The sequence below is a fragment of the Monopterus albus genome, unplaced genomic scaffold (assembly GCF_001952655.1).
Source record: "Monopterus albus unplaced genomic scaffold, M_albus_1.0 scaffold31.1, whole genome shotgun sequence".
Lineage (NCBI taxonomy): Eukaryota > Metazoa > Chordata > Actinopteri > Synbranchiformes > Synbranchidae > Monopterus > Monopterus albus.
This window is the reverse complement of record NW_018127911.1, coordinates 5,588,832-5,611,331: the sequence shown is the minus strand read 5'-3', so window position 1 is coordinate 5,611,331 and position 22,500 is coordinate 5,588,832. Positions and strand designations below refer to the sequence as shown.

General features: G+C 40.7%; 1 protein-coding gene across 1 annotated transcript in view; it reads right to left on the bottom strand.

Moving 5' to 3' along the window:
• The window catches only part of triob (trio Rho guanine nucleotide exchange factor b), a 69,183-nt gene extending 49,170 nt beyond the window's left edge, over positions 1-20,013 (bottom strand). Inside the window, exons 1-7 of the mRNA XM_020596609.1 lie at positions 19,869-20,013; positions 9,892-9,966; positions 8,968-9,082; positions 5,373-5,565; positions 4,242-4,346; positions 3,558-4,028; positions 2,839-2,961 (exon numbers count right to left, since the gene is read on the bottom strand). Coding sequence (XP_020452265.1) covers positions 2,839-2,961; positions 3,558-4,028; positions 4,242-4,346; positions 5,373-5,565; positions 8,968-9,082; positions 9,892-9,966; positions 19,869-19,935 — 1,149 coding nt within the window. The 5' untranslated portion in view covers positions 19,936-20,013. The remainder of the gene's footprint in view (positions 1-2,838; positions 2,962-3,557; positions 4,029-4,241; positions 4,347-5,372; positions 5,566-8,967; positions 9,083-9,891; positions 9,967-19,868) is intronic.
• Between the last annotated feature and the right edge of the window lie 2,487 nt (positions 20,014-22,500).

Genomic DNA, 22,500 nt, shown 5'->3' with positions numbered 1-22,500 from the left:
GCATGAGGCAAGAAAAGAAGCATGAGAGAAAGAACAGGCTGAAAGAAAGAGGGAAAAGGATGACATTCAGTAGGTCCATACATCAATCAACTTACAGGGTAGGAAGAATTAAAGTATTTGCTCTGTGAAGAACTAGATGACACTGTCTACAGTGTTTTCCTAAGCTTCACTTGGCATGTCCTGGTATGAGTTTCTTCTTCTGAACACTTTTATTATGAATGCAGATAACTAACTACACAATGACAACCACCAGATAAAGTTTAATGTTCTACAATAACAACACCTGCCAGGAGCCGCAGCCATTACAGGACATAATCAAATCTTGAAAAACTTGAATCTTTGTTTTGTCCCATGGTGGTGCAATCTTTTTTAAAGTTATTTGAAAATTCATGGTTACATATGCCAAATGTAAAAACTTCTAAGCAATCAGTTAAGGTTGGTAAGAGGTGGAGCGGCAGACATTTGATACTTCTGAGTGATCCTTTAAATGTAAATGTAAATTGGTCTTCCATTATAAAAAAAAAAAAGTCCCTCCTGCTAATTCATTGGCATTACCTGTCATGTGTAATGTATTTCATGGATACATGTCACACAGTCACAAATACACAAAGGCACAAGTCCGTGGTAGCTCTGCTTAGTGCTAGTGTTCAGTGGGCCATAAAACGTTAAACAATATATTGCATGTGCATGCGTGGATTGCACATGTGAATGTTTATTCTATTTGGCCTCTGTCTGTGGGAAATATTTAAATCTCTTTTATAACAAATTACAGGAAGGAGTACACAAACTACTCATGGAAAACAAAAAGAAAAAAAGGTTAAATGCTTGAGTTATTATTATAATGTAAACAGGCTGACATTTTTTGTCAGTGTGCACCTCTCTTAGTTTAGGTCTCAAGCAGGCAAAAGAAGAAAAGTAAAACTTGTTGAATTATGTGATCTTTAAAATTAGCATTGGGAGATGTTAGTAGTTTGCTATATTTTATGTTCATATATGAAGTTTGAATCATCAGTTCAACTGGTAACTATCAATTCCAATTCAAGGTACAGTATAAAATAAAATCCCTTTAAACGTAAAATGAGAATAAAAAAGCAAATGTAGCAGCACTTGAAGTCTGTAACTGACTATCAATCACACTTGTGTTCTCATTTTCAAAATTCTAAAAGAATCTACAGTATGTTCCTTCTTTAAATTCCTGGTCAAAGACACCGAGGTAATATAATGTATTCATTGGTACTGCAAAATGCAGTAGTAGCCATCACACAAAATGTCTTAAAACTGTATGTGTCAAATGGTAGCAGTGTAAAAACGTGTGAATCTTTCACTGCTAAGAGAGTCAGGAAATGCTGTCACTCCCAAAATGCATTTGTAATGTGCCTCCCATAGAGGGCATAACAGTTACAGAACATCTTCTGTTCCATTATGCATGGCACATTATCATGTACATAACTGCAGAAAGTCACTCTGAGCATTTGATTTAAACCTGGACTTAAAGCTGATGATCCTCACATGAATTCCTGTGATGACTGATACAATACTGAAAAAACAAGGCTGATATAGCGATACATGTTTTGTGACAGATGTGTAAGTGTCTTGTTTCACCTTGTTTTTACTCTCTCTCTCATAAATGTTCACATATACCGGAAACACACAGGAACAAGAGGACACAATGAGCGAGAACCCTGACACTGTGTGCTTCTATTCAGCCGCGCAAGAAACAGGAAGGGGAAACGTCGCTTCCTGTGGAAGAATAGATGGAGGGGGTGGTGGTTACTCTCAGTGTGTGTGTGAGTTTATAGTGCAGTTCCATTTCTCCTGTTGTCTGATTGGTTCCTCCCAACCCGCAGTGTTAATTTAACTGCTTTTGGGTGGACGCTGCAGCCGCCCTGGGCCCTCATGATGATACAGCTCACTGAGAATGGTGACACTGTAAGAGGAGGGAGTTAGGCTTGGGGTCCTATCACTTTTGGCTACGCTTTTGTCCCACTAACAACAGTGAAGAGAAAAAGTCTTTGGTTCAGTATCTTTGTTTGTTGGGGGCTGGATGTTTTTGCACAAATCAGTTAATGGACTGAGCGCGTTTAAGAATACTAACTTTAACTTGTTTCAGTCCAAAACGAATCTGCTGACACAAATAAATCCTGTTGATCCATATTAGCTGGTTTAAGCTTGATTCAGTTACTTAATTACATTTTTCCAAAAGGAATCATATATCATTAGATATTGGGGATTGATGAGTTGTGGAAACCCCACTGGCTCATTGAGGCTATGCAATAAAAAAAAGTGACATTAGAAAAGGGTTAAGTCAGAGAATAGTTTGTGGCAGGAAGAAGACAAAAAAAGGAAAGTTCAAGATTATTAGTTTCAGTGTCCAGCACCATGAGCTTTGATAAGAACTGGCAGAGCAGAGCCCCGTAAAAGTGCAGAGTCAGTCAGTACAGTATAATGTCTTCAGTTACAGCATCAGATCTCCACAGACTATACAGTAAGGTACAGGAGGGTAGGGTGGGGTGTGGTGCAGAGCAGCAGAGGGCAGCAAACTGCTATGGGAGGGGCACCGAGGCATATGGGTCAATTATCAGAACAGTACTGTGACAAGACATGACAGAGTGGGGCAGCGTTGAGGCAAAATGGAAAACAGCTGAATAATATGAGAGACAGTGGCAGGGCAGAGAATCTCAGTCTACAGCAAAACATAGCCCAAGGGACAGTTTGGGATAAAGGCTGTGAAAAAGATGAGGTGCATGTCTGTGTGTGTGTATGTTGATTGTACAAAAGGTGGTAAGCGTGCTGCTGTGCATTTGTGTGTGCACGTCAAAGAGAAAGACAGCAACTTACCATGCAGTTCATAGCAAAGTGATTGTGCTGGGTCTGCAGCTCAACAGCATGCTGGTGGTTTGCTCCAATCTCTGTATAACTGGTGAGGAACAGCCCTTTGTTGTGCATGATCCAGTCGAACATCTGCCCATGGAAGAGGGGGAAAAGGCACCATACAAATGAAAAGGGTTTTTTCATTTATGTGGTGCTGTTCTATGTGCCCTCTCTGTACATGTTGGTCAAAAAGGAGTGTTCAGTTACATTCCTGACACCTTCCATAGCAGGCCTCTGCATATGCCTCCAGCTCTGCACGGTTCACATACAGTAGCTTCATTTCCCGGCCTTTCCTCTCTTCAAACCCTGACATGTGGGCACATAGTCACACATCCATTTAATCTCTGTTTCCATGGCCAATATACAAAACAGGCCTTGATATGGATGAAAATTGATCTGGGGACTTAAATGTCTGGATTAATGCAATTTCAATCAGTTTTCAATACCCAACTAAGACTAGAATGGATGCATGCTCATGCATCACATTAGCTCCTGTGTGACCTGAAATACTGACATGCATCAAGATGTAGCCTGCAGCATTTGGACAGATTAACATAGAAACACCAGAGTGGTGATGAGAAGGGTGATGAGGCACCCAATTAACTTTATCTTATAAATGTAATTATTGTGTAGATACTGTAAAGCGGAACATGTTGAAATACAGTACAATAGAATGGCACTCTGACCTTCTCAGCATCCTGTTCAAACAGACGCAGCTGGAAACACTGGTCTAGCTTCAGCTTCCTCATGTGCCACAGTTGCTGCAGATTCTGGCGTGTCCCATGCAGTTTATCCAACAAGCCCGTCACTTTAGCCACTAGGTTGTGTGCGTCCGCATGTGTATGGAACCCATGATGATGGTCGTTGGAATCTCCACTAGCTCCACCAGCACGGTTACCATACCCACTTTCACCACTACTCCCACCCCCTGCAGTTTGTGACTGTAGCCTTTGGAGCAGCCTTCGTCCCTGTGTATCCAGCTCCTCTACCGAGGCCTTAGTTGCCCTTTTCTTCAGTGCAGCATGTTCTTCCATAAGCCGCCGAGCCCCCTCCAGGTCCCGTGGAAGATCACGCTGGGACAAGGTTTCCTGGAGCTCCTCAAGACGTGCCAGAGCCCGTGCTGCATCACTGGCAAAGGTCTCAAATGAGAGCCGCACCTGAAATTAAAGTTAAAAATGCCCTGCATTTTCCAAAGTGAAGATAATATTGAATTAAGGTGAGCATTAATGGCAAGTCTCACTGATTAATTGTTGTTTTGCTGTTTTTCTAACTGAACAAACAAAAGCCTAGAGTCAAAGACTGTTGTCTTCTGTGTGATTTCTAAAGAGCATAAAGAATGAATGAAATGAAAAGAGAGTAAATATTCAAACCTCAATCCAGTCATCATGGTTGTACTCTAAGCTGCCCTCGAAGTCAGCAGTCAGCTGGGATGGGTCCACAAGCTTGGATAAACCCTCTAAAGAGACCATCACTGTCTAGTTTGGGTAAGGGTGTGTGAGACAAATAAAGTAGAAAGAGACAATAAAGAAGCAGAGGAGGTGAACAATGGGAAAATAGATGGAAAATTAGACAAATGATAGGAAACTTCAAATTATTTCCCAGTATTAAACCTAGTTTATGAAAAGAATGTGCAGAGTCTGTGGCTCCACATGTGTACAGTTTAGATAGGTGGGGTAAATAAATAAACAGATAAATAAATAATAACAGCAGTCAGATTTGGGGCTAGAGTCTGACTGAGTATGCTCCTGTAAAGATGCTATAATAGCAAGTTTTTGTTTTTAATAATCTCTTTTTAAACTGCAAGCAAACAAACACACACACACATACACACACACACACACACACACACACACACACAGGGGTAGCTGAGATGTGACACTAAAATAATAAAACCATCATCTTGTACTGTCAAACAATGGAACAACAGTTGTGACAAAGCAGCAGCATGTGAGGAAGTGGAGAACACATCTCGATCACTTCCCCCATCAAGAACTTTGCAGTCAGTCCAAAAGACTCAGACGACTTTGTTTTAATCATCACGTCCCACTCATAAAATACACATCTGATAGCATAATCAAAATGCTTGCGCAAAACTGAAGGTATTACTGTTGGGTTGAAATGCTTCTATGTGTCCTATATATCCTGTTTCCATAGTAACTGGGACAGGACTAAATATACCAGCATCACATGCCCACATGGGACAGAACTGTGCCACTGTCACTGAGCAGCTCTTCAGTTAGAGCTGATAAAGACTGATGTCTATGCTAAATTAAGCTACAATACGTTGTTCATCTTAAAGCATACTGATATATTGTAATGAACACTACCAGTAGCTCCAGCTGTAGTGGAAACAAAATAATTCTAACACTATATCCTCAGAAGAGCCTATGTTGAAACCAGCAGTTCATGTGCAACACAGCACAACAACAAAATTCAGGCTAAAAATGTTACAAGAATTAGTTTTGTGTATTAGAAATGGTTAAAAAAAATGTGTCGCCCACCTCAAATTCAAACTTGGAGCTGCCAAAGTTGGTCCTCTGCTTCTGCCAGAAGTTATCTGGCTTGATGATGAGGGCAACGTGGATACAAGAAGGAAAAGACTCCTGCAGGATCTTCAGCAGAGGCTTGATGCTGTCCCACTTAGAACCGCGCATGTCCACAATGACTGTGAAGCCATGTCTGGTCACCTCCTCACTGCAGAAACACAACTAAGGAGGTCAGATCCCAGGATAAAAAGTTAATTAACACAGGAGAAGATAGATATAACTTTTACATGATTTTATAATGGTGACATGAAACCAGTTTAGAGTATTAACCACTAACAAGTAAAGGACAAATCAGGTGTGACTGATTTGAGACTAAACAAACCTGAATGAGCTAAAGGATAATATCAAAGTATGTTGTTGACAGTGCCCATGCAACAGACATAGAGACACTATAACAACAAAGAGCAAAAAAGACACACTGTAAAAAGTGAATTTTGTAAAGACTTGTAATTCTGAAGATGCTAAAGGGAAAATAAAAGTGAATGACTCTGCACACAGAGTATCTAAGGAGGGAAAAAAATTAAAACATTCAAGTATTGAGATTCCCAGTGCTGCTTACCAGACGTCCTGCTGCTGTATAATTCCATAAAAGGTTGTTTCTCAGTGTTAAAGGCTTTAATCTCAATGTGTCTAGCAAGGAGACAGAAACAGAAGCAGACCCTCCCGCTCTAACTTACTCTGACCTCACTCTGAAAACTGATCGGGAGCCAAATGAACAGAGAAAAACCGAGAGGAGAGCGAGTGTGGGAGGGCAGAGTGAGAGGCAGATATAATAGTAAAAGGGGAAAGAAAGTAGAAATATTTGGACAGGAGAAAGGGAAATGAAACTGAGGAGAAGAGCCTCTGGTAGCCTCTGGCACACCTTTTAACCTCTCTAATCTTACCTCTTTACATTAGTTGAGCTTTTGGAGACTCATTCATCATTGTACACAAACTGCAACCAGTGTGTTCTGATTCATAGCAGGCTACTTGTTACTGCTATGACACCTGATATTGTCAGAGAAAGGTATTAAAAATATCATTTTTGAATAAACTATTAGTATGGCACCACCTGGATTTGAGAAAATGCAGATGATCTGTTTCAAGGTAAAGAATCCACATTTAACATGTTTCATTTAGTGTGACCCGAAAACCCCAAACCGATTAACAGATCAAAGACATAAACACAAGAATGAACAACAAAATGTCACAGTGTTTGCAAACCTTCAGCTACATTATTTAAACTTGACATGACCCTTTTTTAATGTTTATGCATGTCTGAAAAGATGTGAAAAGTTTGTGTTCCACGAGTCATCATTTAATTAATTGTTTGTTTTTGGACTTGAATACAGAATTGCAGATGACAATATTGTGGATATTCTTGCCTCAGACATCTCTGAACTCCCTACAAGAGCTACAGTATGAAAAAACCTGGACCCAGTTGTTGCAGTAACTGACCTAGGCCAGCTTTTGCCTCAAGACAAATCTTTTAACTGCTGTGAAAAAGACTGTAAAGCACTAGACATCACAGAACATGCGAGATCAGAAGCAGCAGAACAGACGAGTACAAGCCTCCCTCCAAGCTAATCGCTACTTTCTCCAAAATGAACAGTTCTGGCTACTGGTTATTTGTTAAGGAAAGGTGTGAACACATTATAAATGTGAACATCAGCTTGAGCAGAATAACAAGGCACAACAGAATACAACTCTGCAAGAACAGGCTACATGCTTCCTGCAAAGTTTTTAGACTGGCGTCCATACAGCAACACAGGAAACAGAGGAACAGGAAAGAAAAGCCAACTACAGTACATGACTTTGTTTAATTAGGAATGACCCACTCTAATGCTGCATTTCCACTATCAGAACCTAACGGGCAGTATACCCTGGACTTCCCTTAACCGTCACCAAGCATAGCCTCTGGGGTTGATGCAGATCATCCTGCTTTGTTTTTCTGCTGCAATTTCTCTCTGTCGGTCTCTGCTTAGAGAATCAGACTCAGCTTTATTGACCAGGTGTGTTGGACACATGAGGAATTTGACTCTGGTACAATGTGTATGTACAATGTTCTTCTGTAAGGCAACCAGTAGACAAGTAAAAAAGATAAGGCTGAGAGAACAAACAAAAAGAATGTGCAAACAAAAAAATTAATAATAACAATAAAGTACTTATAAATATAAAAATATGTCTACACACAGTTTAGATGGATTTTCCAGATAGATATATACAAAGGTATATTTACAAGGTACTACACTGAAGGTTGTCATTGGTTCAGTGTTCATCAGGGTGATGTCACGGAGGAAGAAACTGTCCCTGTGCCTGGTTGTCTTGATGCACAGTGACCTGTAACGCCGTCCAGTGGGGAGGAGTTCAAACAGGTTGTGTCCAGGTTGTGAGGGGTCTGCAGTGATCCTCTCCGTCCTCCTTTTGTCCCGTGAGGTGTACAGGTCCTCCATGAAGGGCAGGCTGGCACCGATGACTGTTTGTGCAGTCCTGACTGTCCACTGGAGTCTGTTCCTGTCCTGTTTGGTTGCTGAACCAAACCAGACAGTGATGGAAGAGCAGAGAGCAGGCTCTGATTTCTCTGTAGCACTATATCAGCAGCTCCTGGGGCAGCTTGAGCTTCCTGAGCTGGCACAGAAAGTATATTCTCTGCTGTGTCTTCTTGGTGATGGTCCTGATGTTGCCTGTTCCACTTCAGGTCCCGGGAATCAGTGGAGCCCAGGAACTTGAAGGACTCTATTGCTGATACAGTGTTACTGAGTATGGTGATGGTTGGGGTGGGGGTGGGTGCTGTCCACTGTCATCTCCACTGTTTTGAGTGTGTTCAGTTCCAGATTATTTTGACCACACCACAGGACCAGCTGTTCAACCTCTTGTCTGTAGAGGAGGGAGGGGCTGCTGCTTCCTCTCACACAGAGTCAGCTGTGTGTTTACACACTGGGCTTGTAATGCTAATGCTTGAGGTGTGAAGACAAGGACATTTAACCAATCATGGGCAACTGCTATGCCTGCATGCACTCCCTCCCCCTCGTGTTCCTGGTACTTCATTTTAGTACTACCTCCTGAGGGGTGCTGAAATTTAGCTCCCAGAACACACCTCAAAAGTAGGTCAGGTAGGTATAGTGGAAACAAACGCAGAACCCGTGGCGAGCGCTACTTGGCACGACATGTTTCAGTGGGTTCCTATAATGGAAAAACCCCTTAAGTGGACATTAGAGGTGTTACTAAACAGGGATAAATGGTAACCTACATAAAGGAGTAGTAGCTTCTTCTAGAGAGTTAAGAGGAAATGGGGGAAGAGGGAGGTTGAAACTTCGTAGAGAAACCAAAATGAAACCATCCCACCTGTAGCCTCAGGTAATGCATCGGCATTTTAAATCCAAGCGACGTGGGAAAGTCTGACAAAGAAAGCAATGAAATGTGTGCGAGTGTGCCTGCATAAGAGCCTGTTTTAAATTAATGCAACATCAAGAATAGAATCTATACTGCAAGTCACATATGATTGTGTACGATTGCATCCAAATCCCCCACTAATGCCTTGTGTATGTGTATTCATGAGCACAGTTTCTACCTGGGAATAGTAGCCAGGTAGGCTATGAGCCTGCGCAGGTCATCGGATCGTATTCTGTCGTGGTTACTCCGAGCTGGAAACGTGAGAACAGGACCTCCACGTCTGTCTCTGCCACCTGTGGGTAGGAATCAGAAGGCCGTCATTAGGTAAGAGCTACATGCCATTCATGCTGTGGTGCACTTGAGCAACTGTAAACACAGAAACCTAAGAATGACATGTACACGGAACTTTCAACTTTCATTTTAAGCTGAATAAATTAATTTACTGAAATTTTAAAATACAGTTCTTTCACCTTCAACAGCTTAGTCTGATGCTGCCAAGTTTAAGAAGGAAAACATAACCCACAGAAAACCTTCCAAAAAAGATCTAAAGTGAGGGCAGTAGATCTTTGAGATGACAGCAGCTAATCTGTGAGGGTATCATCTGTACATTTGTCTGCACTTAGTCATGACTACTCTGAGTCAAACTGAAGTGTCAGGGGTCACATTAGTCTCATGATGACAAGACGGGTAGAAGCCTTTCTGTGAAACCGCAGAAACAAACAACACTGGCTGTTATTGAACAGAGAAAAACACTCTCTTAAACTCACTTACAGTTACAGTATGGCAATGCCCATGCACGTAGCAATAATGACTATGGAAACTGGAACATGGCTTTAGAGGTCTTGGAGATTCTTCCGCTAACAACTACAAATTTTATTCATTCTGAAAACAATCTTGCACTGTATGAGACTGAATTCTCTTCTTTTATTCGAATGATCTGGATGAATTCACTGCACGTCGCGCACGTCATCTTTCTTATAAATTTGCAACTCTGGTTTTGTCACGATGCTCCTCACTGAAACAAATTGATGTCAGCTAAAATGAGCACAGTGCTGATATCATATCAACGATACAACGTCTGCTGTAACTGTATAAATCAAACCTGAGAGAAAGGCGACCTTCTCCTTGAGGATGGGAAGCACATCGATGGCCTTTATATCCTCATTGCGATGAAACCCTAAAACACAGAGAAAAACCAAACGGTAAGGAAGGCAGGAGGACTCTTAAACACGGCAATCCACTTTCTTTGACACACTGTGTTCCACTGTGTTACATTATACTGTAAGCATAGATGTGAACCTGAGAAAACACCACTCTGTTAATCGGCATTTCATAAAAATAAATTTAATCAGTGTGTTGGCTGAGCACAAGTGAGTGTCATTATGGGTTTGGTTACAATTAAAAGTCATGAAAAGCTCTGGCAAGACGAGCAATTGTTCCGTCATTAGTTCAGAAGCAATTAGCCTGTCTGCACATCAAATGAATTAATGAATGAATAATTAGTTAGCACATTGTTGCAGCACTAGATGTTCAGCCTAGCCTGGTATCCTGCCAAACATAGGATGTCCCACCCATGCTCTGTTACAGTATGTTCTTCAATTGTCAACTCTTTTGTTTTGCCTCCTTCACAGATGGCACATCGATTAATACCAGGAAGCAGGATGGAGAAAATCAACACACGCGCACACACATCAACTGACTTTTATCCCTGTGGTGTGATGGAGCAGTCCGTCATGACAACAACAAATTTAGATGGTCCGCTGACAGGGAAAATGTAGGAATGTGTGATATAGTCAAATATCCTGTCATGCTTTGTTAATCAATTATTCAGGATACTTTTATTACAGAAATGTGGCACATGAGAATGCACAGACCAAAGCAATGGAATGATACTGAATGAGGTGGGGGGACTGACTCTGTGTGTGGCTACACTTAGCTGACAATGTCGTCAGATATTCCTCCTTAGGCTGTGAGTTATCTGTGTCACAATTTTACAGTATATCCCTATACAGAAACATAAAGCAGCATGTAACTGAAGCTGCTTATGACAATCTTAAGTTATATAGATTTGATCTTATTGGTGGTTGTATGTTTCACTGTGTTAAACTGTATTATATTTTAAATCATTAATGCCACAGAGTTATAAGAAACAATAAACAAATACTGTCAAAGCAGATTGCATTGACAATGTAAAATTCCATAGAAAATGGCATTTATTTATGTCACTTACAGTAAAAGTTCCCATTAGCTGTATCAAGTGTTTATAGTAAAAAGAGAAGTGAAAAGAAGCTTAGAGTTGTTTTGCAAACTTGAGTTGAAGGATTTCGTGAACTTCTTTCACTGTGATAAATCACAACTTAGACATGTTGATGTGTATTTCTAAAAAATGATAAAATAGGATGAGAATGCAATCACAGGGGAAACATTTTATATATTTGGTTTTGGTAAACAGAACTTAGGAGTCATAAAGGGAGACATACTGTAGACGAAAGAGCTAACAACTTTACACAAACACCGTGCTGCTGTGACAGTTTTTAAACAAGCATTTAATCACAATGACTGTGAATGGAAATGAGCTATAGTAATTAGATAGTGGCTTGACTGTTGAGTGCTGAATCATGCACTCAAACACACTCATACCTAATGCATTCAAATAAAAGTCAGCCACGAATTTAAATTCATTTTATACTACAGTAGAAGCCATAATCTTTCACTGAAGCCAGCGATTACTCAGAGGTTAGTATTTGCTCTCAAAGTTCTAACATTTTTCTGTCTACACTTTCATAAAAGCAAGGAGAGGGAGTAGAGTGAAGGCATTTTTCAACATGAGTAACTAGCCTACAACTGTATCCTCCAGGTTGTAAATAAGTTACGGACTGAAGATATAGTATGACGGAATAAAAGAGATGTCGCAGAATGCAACGTGAAGACAGAGAGAGACAAAAAGACAGAGAAACAGACAGACATACAAAGATGGATCATAGGCAGATTGAGATGGAAAGGGACAGAGTCTTACAAAGTATGAAGTGACAGGACTAGAGAAGCACAGGCTGATAATGATTCAAGTGAGAGAGCATAGTGAAGAATATAAATACAGTGTACAGAGAGAGACAGAAAATAATACAGAGGAGACTGCTTAAAGACAGGCTAAATAACTCCTACAGGTTTTAATGGCTCCTATGCCATCAATTACAGCAGCACATTAGCTCACTGTAGGAAGTGGTCAGACTAGACACAACCTGACTCATGTATAACATCAAAACCAGGTGAGATGAGATGGGACTGAGGGGGTAAAAATGGTTTCATTCTCTTTCCAAGAGAGGGGCAGTCCCTCGCAATTCACACTCATAGTTTTTATCATCTCTCTCTCTGCTGCTGATTGTCTTTTGATAACCTGCTGCACCTGTTTCTCATCTAGTCCCATTGTATCTGCGCCCCACTCTCAGAGACTCAGCATGGCTTTAGCTGGAAAGATGTTTTACTGTGTGCATGTGTGCAATGAACCACCACACCACAGGGCACAAGCAGACAGAAACAGTACTCCACATGCACTTTGTGTGTTCACATAAGTGAGTGTGTGTGTGTGTGTGTTTCCTGTGAAGTGTGCCCAGGCAATCACTGTGGTGGTTTGCTGGTGCTGGCACAGAGTCAGCACTGACCTCTCTTATACTGCTGCAGCCCTGCTAAAACTGAGGTTCAGCACCTAAGATAGAAGCAGATGTGGCTGTCAGGTTTCATACCTTAATGCTAGAAACACTGGATTTTAAAGATAAAGTTGGAAATTTCCACATAGACATGTTGAATGACTGTAAAAAAAGGAAAGCAGCAAAATATAAACAGCTGCTTGTGAGGTGCAAGTTGCTTCCACAGTATGATGGTCTATTACTCATGACGTCAACATAGTAAAACAACGCCACAACAAGTACACATGCAAACACAGAGCCTTTCTCAGTTTTGTTTATATGCAGCAATAACCTGTATGATATCCCACAAAAATGAAATATTACCCTACACACAGTTCATGGAATCTCATCACAGCTTCTGACTGCACATACCAACGCACCAGAACACAGACATCCATGAAATTCTCTCCCCTCCTTCACTACACACAACCTCTCATTTACAAGTCTGCCGAGCATGAAATAAAGCTTTTCAATCACAGACTGCTTGTTCATAATGCGCTCATAATGAGAGTGATCCAGTGTACTGGCAGTCTGCACCCAGTGTGCATCAAAATGAAATACAGTGTTCGTCCAAGAAACAAGGTTGGTATTGTGAGCTTTATTTGTAATAATCCTTTTTAATCTAGAATTTAAAGCTGGAGATTGAAGATTTTTTTTTTCAGCACTCACTGTTATACATCTGTCCTTGCACATCTACAAATTAATAGGAAGCACAAGATTAGAACGGTGAGAGGAAAAGACCAATTGTACACATGACAGGTAGTGGATCATTTAGACATAAGTGATGGGGGAGTGGTGAATGCCAGATTGCCTTTTATGACACAATATGCGCACAGGCAAGAGTAGAAACACAGAAATTCACACATGTGCTTCCACTGAGACATCCTGATGCATACATTCATCAAAAGGACAATGACAGCATGTCATATGGATGGGTTTTGTGCTTGAGCTGGCTTGACAATGCATAATGCCCCTTAAAATGTAAGAGCTGTAGCAATTTGTCATAGTGGTAATTTACATTGTCACCACATTTTAGGTAGTTGGTGACATTCTCAAATGAGCCCCCTTATTATAGGTTTTTGCCATTTAATGCCTAACAAGTAACAGTTTAATGGTCAAAATAGAGGAACGCTGCAAGAAGAAGCCATAAAATAAATGTAGTTTTCTCCTTGGAACCTTGCCAAGCAAAACAGAGCTTAGAGATAAATAAAGTAGTTTTCGGTGCAAAACTGACACTTCATAATTCACCTGTTAACATCAGATGGTCAGTGTTCCTCGATTCACAGACTTGCATGCAAGTTCAGTTACAGTTTGGCCAGTCTTGAATAACGTAAACCTTGCTCAGTGATAGCGGCAGCTTGTTTAATTGTGTGTTTTTATGCAGCTCAAAGGCCAGCCAAGCCTTTTGGTTTAGCAGTTATATTCTAGTAAAGCACCCAACCACAGAATAAAGAGGTGAAGGCACAAAATTGTAGCTTACGATGCTCTGAATGCACTACTACAGAGCAGACTGTGTTTGTGCCTTGTAACCATTCTTCATACCAAAGATGAAAACAAACTTGGTTGCAGAGTGGTTTCTAGCAGGTTTTAATAATGGGGAATATACAGTATGTGCTAAGTTTAGATCAGATTGGAAAAGTTTATAAATCTCTGACCAAATTTGTACAGACTAATTTATTCACCTACTTGCATCATACTCCAAGATGAATGCAAGTGTATATTCATGTCATCATTCCATAGCACATACAGTAGGAGTGGTTGGCCTCAGTGAACTGTGCCAATCCTTTTGTTCCACTCCTTTAGACCACAGGCTAGACTGTACATGGTGCATCTACACAGCCTGGCATGTAGTGTGATGCCAATCCTCTGGCTCACAACCTTGTTAACCTCAAACTCGGAGCAATTACAAGCTAGGCTGTATACAGCACAACAGACCAGGCCTGCTAATTAACACTCCAGATATATTACAGTACAGGTCCCCTGGCTGTTGTCCGGATCAGCTCATCATGAACCTGATAACACAAACTCCAACTGCCAGTGAGAGTAACAGTGGTGAGATCCAAAGATGCAGAGCAGAACTATGAAATGAATGTTATACCAATGATGTGCACGCAGCAATATTTCATCATATAAATGCAATAAATGTGTTCTCATTGTTTATTTGAATAAGTCATACAGCACAGCTGTATAAATGTAAGCGCTTTTAGAATCTGGTGTCTGCTAGCCACGAAGATGTACATCGCATGTGACTCTGGTGGATTTCAAATGGCTCTTTCCTACTTCAGTTCTGGGTCAGAGCCCAGTATGTGAACCTTATTATGGATTTGTGTGAAAAGAGAGAACTGGGAGGCATTTATCACACTGCTCAGCCCAGTTTGGCTCAGACTGGCCTGACTTGGACCAACTTAGAATGCACGGCTTTTGGGAACAGCACAAAAACAGAGGAACTGTGGGAGTGGATTCATTTGATCATGTGTGTGTCTGCATCTGTGTGACTTTTGTCTGTTCATATGTGTTTGATAATGCAGCTCTGTATGCGTGCATGTGTAAGCCTGTCTTCTGACCTGTGTCCCACTGTGCAGGAGTAAGACTGACAGCCTTTGCCCTGAGAAAAGTAACGTCACTGTCATCCTGGAAACAACTAGCGCTCAGTGTCTACCAACAGGTTCTCTAGGTAGTGCTGTGGTTGTGGTGTCCACAGCCAATGTTGACAGTGTGATACCAGCCAGCTTTGTGTGTTTTTGTCCTAATCTTCAGTGGCTTAGACCCAACTTTTGCTGACAGAAGTAATAAAACACAGTTTATCAGGTTTTAGAGGGTGACAAAAATCTAGCTGATTCTCTGACAATTATCGTGTCACCTGGGCGTTTGAAGCAAGCCAAGCAGCTCTTTGAATTACACTTAAAGCAACAATATGTAACATTTTTACAATAAAACAACAGCTTCAAAATCATTTTGAGGGCACACTGATTTGTAATGAGGCAAACTGTGCCCCTGCCATTGCCTGGATTGTCTGTTATTACACTATGTAATTTTGCAATCTCATCCCGGAGAACTGATTTACAACACCACGTCACGCAACTACCATGTGTTATACCCTTCAGCTAGCTTGGCGTTCTTATGGGGCATTCTATGAAATATTTCATGTAGGCTGTAACCCTGTCGATGTCATCCCCTGTCTTACAGAGACTTGTAGTTTTTTTTTCCAGATGTAAAAAGACCTCAGTCCTTCAAAGAAATAAAATCATTTCTTACGAGAAAGTTTGGTAAGTCTTGGGTAGTTTCACATTAGTGACACATCCACATGTACCACTGTCCATGAGAAGGGGTCAAAGTGCAACTGGTATTTACAACGGTTGTGTAAAATTGAATTAGACTCAGCAACTAAGGTGGAGCCAAAGAGCAAAAGTACCAATTGTTACTTATTGGGGCTTTAAATGTCAATCATAGGAATACTGTAGTAATTAAAAAGAAAAACAAAACAAAAACAAATGTAAAACTCAATTTAAATTTACTAAACTATGGTCTTTGCTGTTGCTCTACAATTTTCTTTCCCCATTTCACTAGATTTTAGCTCTGTACTTAACTTCCATCATGTATGCCATTCCTTGTACTATTTCTGCTTAAACCCCTAGTGTGTGGGGATATCAGGCTGCCATTGCTCTACATGTTGCTGTAGGCAATGAGTGTTTAGCCTGAGCTTAGACTACATGATGGGCTCTTACAAGCAGGTTGCTTGTCACGTCCCCCGGGTGACAACCCTGACTAGAATAACAGCAAGTGTGTGTTACCAGGGTGCAACAGGGTAATAAGATAAACAACTGAGAGCTCTATTTTTCTCTTGCTAGACCCCATTCCCCATTTATCTATCTTTCTTCCTCAACAACTGTATATCCTTTTCATGTATTTGTTTCCATTTCTTTTACAAACAAACACACAGTTGTTCCATTCTCCTCTCAGATTTAACATCACTTCAAGCTGCCTCTGCTCTACTCCAGTTCTGTGACCTTCAGTCAGAGCTGGCAAGGGGCCTGGGGACTGTGGTGAACTCAGCTTTCATCAGGTTTCTCATATTGTTGTTACAGTGTGGCTTACAGCAAAAATAACATTTTGCTCCTACCACAGCCCCTCGACCTGGCTATAACCCCTAAGCACAGCAAAAGGGTATGAATAAGTCATAACAAATGAAAGGGTAGGAAACAAAAACGTATCTTATGGCACAGCTCTAGCATTATGCTTCAATGCTCAATCTACAACTGCAGTGACACCCTCAGATAAAACAACGTCACTGAACACTTGTTCAGAAAACAGAATGCACTGTAAATCACATCCACACCATTTAGTACAAAACATATGGATCAAACTTTAAATATAACTCTTATTTAGTATAGTGTGAGAGCAGCTAAGGGGGCAATTCTAAGACAAACAATGGTCAGCAGTCTTACGCAAACAACAGTGTCCATGTGAAGGCCATTTCACTGAGCTGTTTGTGAGAGCATTGTAGGGCATAATCAAAACACTTTCAGTCCTGCATAATGAACTACTGTGCTTCTGTACTCACAGTACTGCAGTGCTACACATGTATGTACGCGCACACACACTGTGTTTTCATTCCTTGTGGGGACTTTACATTGACTTACATTCATTTCCTGTAGACTTATCCTAACTTTAACCATAGCCACTACTTGCCTAACACTTACCCTAACACCTAACCTCATCCTAACCCTAAACCATGTTGCCACCCTAAAATTCAGTGGATGGCCGGGACCCCACAGTGCGAGTGTGTTAACAGGTTTCAGTCCTCATGATGTAAGTAATACAAAGGCACACACACACACACACACACACACACAGATGTGTTCATGAAAGTATCATGCATGTGAAGTAAAAGCGGCTATAAATAATATATAAAGAGGAGGCACACATAAAAATACACACACACACAGAGTTTGGAGACAGCCCGGGGATGAAAATATGCTGCACAAATAAGAAAATAGATGCAACTGTCTGTAGCTGTTTCATTAAGATTGTAACAAACCTTGACAGAATATAAGTACTGTACATGTTGTTTTATGAGGCTACAGCTGTTTCTCTATTCCTTTCACACCTCAGCAAGCCTGAATAACAACTTGAACTCCATGTATAATTTACAAATCTCTTTTTTCTTTTGTCATTTCTCACTTTGTCTGTCGTCCCCCCACCCTCCTCTGCTGGCTCTATTGACTTCTGACATAGCTAGTGTTCCCGTAGGCCTCACTAATGGCAACCCTCTGTGTCACTTGCCAGTGCTTAATGCTGTCTTTTTACACAGTTCAGTTTCCACACACTGCAACACGGCTAAATTTGGAGGGATGACAAAATGCGAGTTAATGGAGGACCAAGCCACATGCTCTTTTCGACAGCGTCCATGTCAGTAACCGACTTGAGGGCTGAGAAGCAACGCAGCAGCCCTTTGTTTAGAAACACTTGTCTTCATGTCAGCATCATTTATACAGAACTCTTGTAACAATTCCTCATGTGAAGCACAAACGTTGGACATCTACAATGTTTCTATATGTATGCTGTCTGAAGGTTTTAAAAGCCTGCAACAAAGTTTGATGGGACATTCAATGGATGACAAGGCTTATTTCTCTGAGCACTGTTTGATAGGACACAATGAAAGCATCATGAATTGATACTTTGCCTTCTACAGTCATAACAGAGAACTTTTTCATTATTCTAACCATAAAAGCTAGGCCAATGGACACACATTTTATCGCATACTGTATGAGGACAAAGGGTTCACCTGTCCCAAGTGACAACAGACATGGGTTGATAGCAAAGTGGTCATCACAAGTAATAACTATGACCTGGGACTTGGGATGAGTACTTTAGATGCAACTACATCAGGGGCATTTAAAATCCTAAGCTTGGTGTGATCTGATTCTGTATTTCTCTCCTCATGACAAATAGCACTATTTCCCCTAATTGTCATCTCTGCAGATGTCTGCATTCATTACTCCTGCAGGCACCATGTCTGGGTGATTGAGCAAGAGGGAATGAGAAAGAACATTTCCATTTTCATTCCGAGTGATGGCTTTTTATCTATAGCTAGCTGATCAGAGTGTTTCATGGGGCCAAGGCTAAAGGTTTACCTTCAGTATCGGCACTTTTAGGCCCCACCTGTGCTTAAGACACGGGACAGGTGTCCTGATTGACCTGTTTAAGCACCTGTCACTGATTTACCTATCAGGCAGTGGCTGTGCATGCTTGCAAGCTGCTCATGCATGGTGGTTCTTAACATTGAGTTAACATAGACAATACAGTATCCTCCAAGTAACTGTTTCTGCTGTTATTTTTATTTTTTTGTAACTAAATGAGTTTTGTGTCTATGCAGGTCAGCACATGCTGAGCAGAATGACCCATATGCTAAACTAAAAGAGGACAGCATGAGGGGTGCTGGCAAAGCAAATAATAATAATAAAAAAAAAAGAGCAGTAGGCATACATGTGGTGGCCTTTTTGTGTCCCCTTCCCTTCCCACCTAAATTCTCTCAAGGATAACATATAAAGTATGATTGATCCTACAGGTATTGGAACTTTACAGTCATTGCTAGCCCACCATAAAGTAGAGTACTGACAGTCTCGGAAACACTGAAAGAAACAAAAAAAGATGTACCTTAACACCAGAAAAACTGCCACTAGGCTAAATGAAAACCCCAATCTTACACAGTTTCAATGAAAAATAAGCAGTATTATTTAGTAACAGTATTATTTACTGCAAGGCTTTTGTTTTGGTCAGTTCTAGATTGTACAGCGTCCACTTGGGAATACCTTTAATTTGTAACAGTATGCCAATTTGGGTCCAGGAAAAACTGAAACATGTGCAGAGGGTTAGGTGCCGTCTGTTACGCTGCCATCCAATAATTCACTTTCCTACCTCATTTCAGACATAGTAGTGCTATTACTGCAGTCTCACGTTTGTTAGACCAACATCACTGACCAACAAAATAATGACTTCACCATAAAACAAATGGTGGTGGTTTCTACAAATGCAAGACAAGTGTTGTCTTCCATTTGGCTGGCTTCATTTATGACATCTGCCTTTATGACTTAAGTTCCTAGTGTATGTCAAGCATGCAGAGGTTACATTGATTTAAAAAACACAAACCAATGCAGCATAAAAATAAAAAATATCTGAAATATCAGCACTGACAAAACATTATGCAGTATAATGTTTCTTGATTATTAATATTAAATTAGCAGTACATGTTTTTAGAGGTATAAAGGCAGTTTTCATATATGTAACATATCCGCTGACGATAAGTGCTACGATAACTGCAAACAGACTGCAGACAAGAATATAATAAACATATTTCCAGTTAAACAGAATCTATTTCTAATACAAAATTCTCTACCTGAGAGTCTGATCAGGGTTTTTCCAGCCTGGGCATACTGCCAGCTGTGATTATCCAGTACTGCCATTGTAATCCAAGACCAGCGACAAACCGTCCCAATCAATCTAGGCCTACATATACACTACAACATACTCAGGACTACTGCAGTTATCACCCTACCGGTTCTAGTTTTCGAACAGTACCATTGTTGCATGGCGAGAAAGCAACTGAACAACAGCTGTGCCATATAACGTACTATACTGGCCAACGCCCTCCCACCCACTGTGGTGGAGAAAACCAAAGGCACTGCCAGCTCCTTCCATCCTTCACCAACTGGCTTTTCTTTGGCATGTCCCCCATGTCACCAGCCCCTCCCCAGAACAAGATTAATAACAAGTGCTACTTTGCATTAAATGGTTTCTCCCCTCCCTGTTTGTCTGCCGAGTTACTCACAGGATTAAAAAAGTTAAGCCAGCCAAACATTACAATACTGGTGAATTTGTGGGTGAAGTAGGCTTTAAAGTGCCCATGGCATGCTCTTCTGTATTTTATGATTTGATCATCGTAATTGTGACTGAAAGCTCAAAAAATGAGGTGTACCTGTGTTGTTGTACTTCTATGCAAAAGCAACACGGTTTATACAAGTCTAGCAAACTCTCGCTGGCAAGACTTTTTTTTCCAAGTATATGTAGTTTTACGCAATAGTTTACGGATTTCCTGGAATGGTCATATTCTCCAGGCTGTACGCGCTCATGCAAGCTTGCCTGACAACAACACTGTCATAATAAACCACCAGTGGATGCCAAAATCCGCTGGTGGTTTATTACATCAGTTGCAACAAGTTTTGAATTAGTCCTCTAACAATATATTATTTTAATTGTTTTTAGAAAGTTGGGGCAAGAAATGTACAGAAGCACAAGTAATCAATTCATTCATTTACAGTATATTCACATGCCTAGCTTTTATTTTTTTTACCCTTTATGCCATCTTTATGTCAGTGAGCCTCAAACACACTCAAATAACACCTTCATCTGTGCACAGATTCATTGAGACCTAATTATCTTTGTGTTTCCCCCTTTTATGAGCATGGCTAAATCCACTTCAAATACTTATCCACCTTTTATAAAACTGTTGCTCTCTTGGGAGCCAACAGACAGAGCTCATTCACTGCTGACACAAAGAGAAATTAAGCTTCCCATTATTTTTTCCAAACTGAAGAAAACTGATAAGTTCATAAAATGTGTTCTGCAAAACACAGAGCTCAAAAGTCATGATTCAACAATTTAAACTCCTGTGATTAATGTGCATCAGCAGCCAAGCTGCTGCTGCTGCTGCACATTGTCTTGATATGAAGATGTAGACATAATGGACGGACAGTTTTAAATCATGTGCATGTGTTTTTGACACATCAAAAAAAGTCTAAAAGCATGAACATAAAACTTTCTTATTTTTTAGATATTCTACTATTCTCTCTACAGCAATTTCTTGGACTGCCTACCAAATCTGTTAACTGTCTGACATGGTTCCACAGCCAGCTGACCTCTCCTGTGCCTGAGAAAGCCCATGTAGTGAAAATGAAATAACATGATCAGACCAGCCATGTCCAGTGTCATAGATAAGACGGCTTCTAAAAGGTTTGGAAAGTGAATCAAATTGTTATATATTCAAGCACACAGTAAGTGAAAGCTAACTACTGTAAACTAGCTTGTTGATGATCTTTTGGTCTTGTCTTGTGTGTGAGAGCTGACGGTCTTCACTTGTCCCTGTGAGTTGAAAGTTCTGTATTATTGCCTACACATACGGGTCACATATCTGACTTGTCTTGTTGGAATGAATACAGTAACCGAGAAGGATTGCCACCTCTCAGAGGGAGACAGGGAGGTGAGGGAATCAGCTGAATCAAGTATATATAGATGAGTGACTGAGTCTTCTGCCTTTCTTCATGTTATAATGACCTCTAGACAAACAGTTACATGCAAAAGTTTGGACTCCAGGCAAATTTTGTTAAATTTTGAAGTGAAAGGACACACACTCTCACTGCACAATGACCTTTATTTTCTTTTTCAATTATTTTTACTCTATCGTTTATTACTGGCCTATTATGGCTTCAGCATTTACTATAAGAACCTTATTAATATAAATGAATTAGCAAAAAGAAGTTCTTCACTCTTACTAAAAGACAGTGGCTTACTATAGCCTTTCTCTATGAACTCCATATACTATCTCAGTGTTGCATACTGTAATGTAGCAGAGAGAGAATAAGAGTAGAGAGACCATGAGGGATTGTGAGAGGGCTAAACAAGAATAAAAGCCCTTTTCAGCATTGAACACCCATGCACATCTGTCTGCTTGTAAGCCCACAACGGTATATACTACAATCTCACTGGGCAGCCAGCTGAATCACATCAACACATCAATGAAGTAGAGAGGAGGACGGTTTGTACAGCTCAGGGAACACCATTCATCAGCTTCCTCTAACAAAACTGTGCTCCAATTGTCCCGGCACACAACAAAACCAAGCCAATAAACCACAGCAGACCAAATAACAATTGACAGGCAGGGTGCAGACGGGAGAGAGAAAAGAGGAGAGTGTGTGCTTCTGTGGTCCACTGTGTATCTAACTGCCTCAGAAGAAAAGATGAGGACAGAGAGG